The sequence below is a fragment of the Chrysochloris asiatica genome, unplaced genomic scaffold, assembly GCF_000296735.1.
Source record: "Chrysochloris asiatica unplaced genomic scaffold, ChrAsi1.0 scaffold00046, whole genome shotgun sequence".
Lineage (NCBI taxonomy): Eukaryota > Metazoa > Chordata > Mammalia > Afrosoricida > Chrysochloridae > Chrysochloris > Chrysochloris asiatica.
In genome coordinates this window covers 2837516-2843628 of record NW_006408564.1, presented here as the reverse complement: position 1 = coordinate 2843628, position 6113 = coordinate 2837516, and the positions used below count along the sequence as shown (strand labels likewise).

At 38.0% G+C, this 6113-nt stretch overlaps 1 protein-coding gene across 1 annotated transcript in view; it reads right to left on the bottom strand.

The window, feature by feature from the left end:
• The window catches only part of CACNA2D3 (calcium channel, voltage-dependent, alpha 2/delta subunit 3), a 1461104-nt gene that overhangs the window by 84112 nt on the left and 1370879 nt on the right, over window positions 1-6113 (bottom strand). The window contains exon 35 of the mRNA XM_006862056.1: window positions 2877-2988. Within this exon, the coding sequence (XP_006862118.1) occupies window positions 2877-2988 (112 nt within the window). The remainder of the gene's footprint in view (window positions 1-2876; window positions 2989-6113) is intronic.

The following is a 6113-nucleotide window of genomic DNA, read 5'->3' as shown; positions in this document are numbered from 1 at the left end:
TACACATACACATACACATACACATATACATATACATATATACACACAAATACATATGTATGCAGTTGCTCTGTAGGATAATATCTGAGAACTTACTAACAACAACAATGATAAATGTAAGTGCTTGTTTGTGTCATTAAGTGTTGACAAGTCAGTTCCGACTAACAGCGACCCTATATAGGGCTCCTAGGATTATAAATCTTTCCTGGTGAAAGAAAGACTCATCTTTTTCCAGTAGATCAGTCAGTGGGCTGGAACCTGCCAACCTTGTGGTTTGTAGTTCAGTGCTTACACAACAGAATGACTGTGCTTTCCATACATTGTTTTTCATACACACACACACATGCATACACACTATGTATGTTAGGAGTCCTGGTGTGGCAATGTAGGATAAGCACTGGACCATAAGGTTGGTTTGAACCACAGGTCGGCAGTTCAAACTCACCAGCCGCTCCTTGGAAACCCTATATAGGGTCACTATGGGTTGGAATATACTTGACAGCACTTAACAACAATTAAATAAATAGAGGATTCATTCAGGTTTCAAACAACAATAACAACAAAAACTCATAAAGAAATTTTCTTTTACCTAATAAGCGGTTAATTACAAAAATACATAGCAAGCATTCTATTTAACCAGAAATTATTAGAAGCAATTCCTTTATGTCAAAAAAAGGATCAACTGTTTATTTTCACAACATCTAATCAACAATGTGTCACAAGTCCAGTATAATAAAACAGATGCACACATACACAACAGTTAAGAAGTTTGCTTAGAAAGCAAAACTTTCACAAATGATATTATTGTCTATGCCAAAAGTCCAAGAGAATCCACATACAAGCTATTAGCTCCAAAAGAGCAATTAACAATTTGGTACATATTCAATGTCCAGCAATCTATGACATTCTTAACTACTAGCAGTTACCAATCACAATAATTTTAAATCTCTACCATTTGTAATAACAAGAAAACAATAACCTATATCCAAATCTAATATAAATCTAATTATAGTGCCAACACAAGCACTTGACTTCAAGGTCAGTCTGAACCACAAGGTCGGTGGTTCAAACTCACCAGTCACTCCTTGGAAACCCTATACAGGATGACTACGAGTTGGAACAGACTCAGTGTCACTTAACAACAACAACAACAACAATACTGCATTAAAGGCATAGAAAAAGATGTGTGTAGATAAAATCAACTTAGTTTAGTAACGACAAGGTCTACTATCAAACAATTATGATAGTATGTATCTAAAATCTAATATCATAAATCTTAAGTTTATGAGTGATAAGGCCTGATATCTTCAAATTCATCTATAACCAAGCAATTGTAATCAAACCCCAGCAGAATCATGGATATTTAACAAAATTAATATTAAAAAAGTAAAATGCCAAAAATAGCCAAGACATATTAGAAGAATAGGGAAAGACACTTGTTTGCCAAAGTCATGTCATAATGTTATTATTATATGCATATTATATTGACAAGTCACAAAACTGAGAAACAATTCTGTACATATATGAGAGCTCAGCTCCATGACTCAGATATGTTAACAAATCCGTGGCAAAATAGAATGCTTAGATAACAGGCCAGTATAGTTACGAATCGGGCTGCTAACCTCAAGGTCGGCAGTTCAAAACTACCGGCTGTTCCTCGGGAAACAGATGAGGTGTTCTGCTCCCATGAAGATTTACAGCCTTGGAAACCCTGTGCAGGTTTGCTCTAAGTCGGAACCGACTCCACGGTACTTAACATTAACAACACTATTGGTGGTGGTGGTGGTATGCTGTCAGGCCAGTTCTGACTCATGAACATCCTGCACTGGGTTTCTGAGGATATAAACATTACAAGAGCAGAAAGTCTCATCTTCTTCTCACAGAGTGGCTGGTGGATTCAAACTGCTGGCCTTGCAGTTAGCAGTCCAACTTGTCACCGACTATACTACCAGGGAGCCTTAGAAAAGGACTACAACAGAACCCTATTTCATTACATGCATACAAAGAAATTCTAGAAGTTTAAAGTCCTAAATATGAAAGGCAACACTTGGAAGCATTCAGAAGAAAAATGTATGATCGTTTTACTATAACATCAGGAAAGAGAAAAACTTTTGCAACAAGACGAAAAATGCAGTCAGTTATAAAAGAGGGATACATGGGACTATATAACAAATAAATAAATAATAACAAATAAATAAAAAATAAACATGTAACAATGTCTAGGCATCAAAGTATATCTAAAAAATTGAAGAAGCAGGTCAAAGAATAGGAAGACACATTCATAATGCATATAACTTCCAAGAAATAGATGTCTGATCACAGAAAGAACACCTAAATCAGTAAGATTAGAACCAACTACTCAATAGGTAATTTTGCAATGGCACCAAGGAGGCCCAGAACCCAAAGTGACTGATACAACCATTAAAACAGGATCAACCTCATTAGAACACTGAGAAATCAATACCAGTATGTCAGACTGGGGAGAATACTGAAAACCTGATGTTTTAATGAAGAGCCCTAAGGACATTCCTTGAACAAATAATTGAAATTATCAACTGTCCACTGTCAAAGTGTCCATTGGGACTTCTCCCAACCATTTAGAAATGGGGCTAAAAAGTCTCCTATGTTCTAGGATATATTTTCAAGCATCAAAAAAAAAAAAAAAAAAAAATTCCCAACCTCTAAATGATCTTTTTAACAAAGTCAGCAATGTTTCTTCCAATTTTAAGAAAATACTTCCTCACACAAGAGGGCAGCCATGTTTTCCATCTCTGAGAGCAACTGTGTGTATGCACGTGTGAGTTGCACGCTGTCCCATCTAGGAAAGTTCGATAGTGAGACAAATGGGATAAGGGTGACGCAGAGTGGGTACTTACTTGGAGCAGTCTTCACAAGCAATGTTCCCTGTGGTCTCCTTGATGGTGCGCTCAGAGACAAACGCTGGGTATTCAGTGTCACAAGGCTCTAGGGTCTGTTTCAACTTCTGGGCTGTAAGAAGAATATGGGTAAAAGGGGTCAAGAATTCAGGACACAGGCTCATTATTGTGATTGACAGCCCATATAACTCAGAATGCATTTCCACTCTCGCTGCTCTGTGACTTTTCTAGGTACAGCATAATGTGCTATTTTCTAATTGCAGGCAGTTATAAAAGTCCCAGTTACACACAACCCAGAGTTACAAATCAACCCCAGTAAAGTCAATTACATTAAAAACTTGAGGTACATGAAATAATTCATAATGACAAATGAGAGCTATTTTGTGAGATGTATCAAAACATTATTACTGTTACTGAATTAATATGTTAAACATGTTTTACTCTATCTGGAATTGTTTCTTTAATGTTTCTTATGCACAGAAAGGTGCACTGTATACTACATACTAAGACAAACATTTCAATGACATTAATCTAATGCCAGCACCTACGTGTTCTGACTTACATGCAACTTTGACTTACAGGAAGATTTAGGACCACAACTCTTTCATTATCTGGGGATTGCCTGTAGTCAAGTCATGTCATCTGCCAAACAACTCTATAAGCTATAATTCCTCAAGCACTTGAGTTGGTTTGATCAACTATCACTTATTCATCACAAGAATTCTACTTTCTGGGACAACATCAGTCACCAGGGCTCCGACCTCAGACTTACTCAAGCTTAGCAACAACACATGAATATCTGTGTAAATACATAAAATATAAGCCCTACCATATTATTTAGGGTGAGGCAAAGGTCATGATACAATTGCATACTTTTATTATAGAAACAAAATTGAAATTGAAAACAGTAAAATACGTAATGCCTTTGAACCGCAGCTGTAAAACCAAATCTAACTATTATGAAAGTTCTTTGTCCAGTTGTAGACTACATCAATTTTTACCAATTAAATAACCCTGGTGCAATGTGGTACAGCCATTCATTAAAGCACTAAGCTGCTAACTGAAAGATCTGTGGTTGGAACCCACTTCTCCGTGAATGAGAGATGTGGCAGTTTGGTACTGTAAAGCTTTATAGCGTAGGAAAGCCTATGGGGTTGCTATGGGTGAGAATCAACTTAATTGCAGAGTTTGGTTTGCTTTTATTTTTGGTGGATGAACACAGTAGCTACTTGATTGATGAAATTACTTAAATTTTGCCCTGTAGGCAAGTTTCAAAACTTCTTAATTTTCTTATTTTTAAACTGGGAATAATACTAGTTCCTATATCAGAGACTGATTTGAGAAATCAATGAAACAATGTGTGTCAAGTACTTAGTACAGTATCTAGAACATGACTGCTGAACAGATGTCAGGTAACAACACTAACATTCTGATAAAGTCATTGTAACATTGAAGTGCTAATGTTGACAATGGTCAAAACTATGATAGTGTAATTGTTAAGGGTGAAGGCCCTAGAATCAGACAAATTTGGAATATAGATCCCTACTCCTGAAATCCCTCAGGACCCTCATCTGGAAAAGGAGAATACTGACAATGGTCTTCTAATCACAAGGTAGACAATTCAAACCCACCAGCCACTCCACAGACACATTACACAGTGTTGCTATGATTCAGAACCGACTATGTAGCACTTAACAACAATAGTACAAGTATGCGTCACAGGAAGTCTACTCATTAACATTTTCCTAGCAGAATGTTTCTTGGTTTCCAATGCTCAAACTCCATATAGATATCACCTCTGAATACAAAGTGATTGACTGATATTTATATAGAAAAAAAATATTTACAATATTAACAGTATGATGTTGAGACAAAGACTCAAGTTATATGCCAAATGAAACTTTAAATTCCAGAACCATGGCTAGATGTTTAGTGGAGAATGTCAAGTGTCAATATTAAGTGCAGGTGCAAGTGGGATACTGCTAGCAAGAAAAGAGGCTTCAGAGCTTCTGGATGTGAAACAACTGTTAACACCACATTAGTGTCTACAGATCAACAAGACATTTGGTAAGCATTCATAAGCTAACATGATTGCTTCTTATTTAAGAGCTTGTCATTGGTTGAGGGTTTGGAGTCAAAGCATAATGCATTGAGTTTTCTTATTTAAAACAAAAGGAAGAGGGTGGGGCTTGATGGTAGCTAGGGTGGAGGGGCAGAGAGTTCGCCATCAGCCATACCACATAATACCATGCAAAGCAGATCCAGGGCAGAGCTCCAAAACTCGGAACCACATAGCTAGGAATATTTTAAAGTTTGAAGGCTTATAGCTAGTGGAACTTTAAGCTGAAGTAAGAAATCGTGTACTTTTGAATTTGCGGGGCAAGGAGGCCCGGAGTCGACATCTTGGGTGAGACCAAATGGCAAGACCAAGAGGGAATCAGAAACACCACAGAAAAACACCGCGAGAACCTTGGAGCAAAGGTAGACATTACACTTTGTCAGTTTTGCTTTGTGCACCTCCATTCCGGTGACTAGAAGGGGTGTCTGAGCAAGCAGACATCCCCCACCTCACCACTGGTGTGTTCTTCTGTCACCCATGCACACAGATACTCAGCCCAAAAGCAGGCCCTGAACATTTGTTTTTGGATTTTTTTTAATACCAAAAAGGCCAGGACAGGGCTGTAGAAAGGGAAAGAGAGTATAAAAACCAAAGAGGTTGAAAATTAAATTAAAGCCTGAGGTATAGCAAAACAACCAACAGTGGCATCTTGAAATCTCCCAGACAGCTTTGAAAGCAAGAAACTGAAGAGGGGACATTAAAGTCATACTCATATTGTTGTTAGTTGTTGTTAGGTGCCATCGAGTCAGTACCAACCCATAGTGACATTATGCACAGTAGAATGAAACACTACCCGATGCTGGGCCAACCTCACTATTGTTGCCATGCTTGAGGCCATGGATGCTTCCACTTGGCCAATCCATCTCATTGGAGGGTCTTCCTCTTTTCCTCTGACCCTCCACCTTACCAAACATGATATCCTTTTCCAACGACTGCTCCCTGCTGACAATATGTCCAAAGTATGAGAGACGAAGTTTGATCATCTTGGCCTCTAAGGAGCACTCTGGCTGCACTTCTTCCAAAACAGATCTATTGGTTCTTTCGGCAGCCCATGGCACTTTCAGTATTCTCCTCCAACACCATAACTCAAAGGCATCAATTCTTCTATGGTCTTCCTC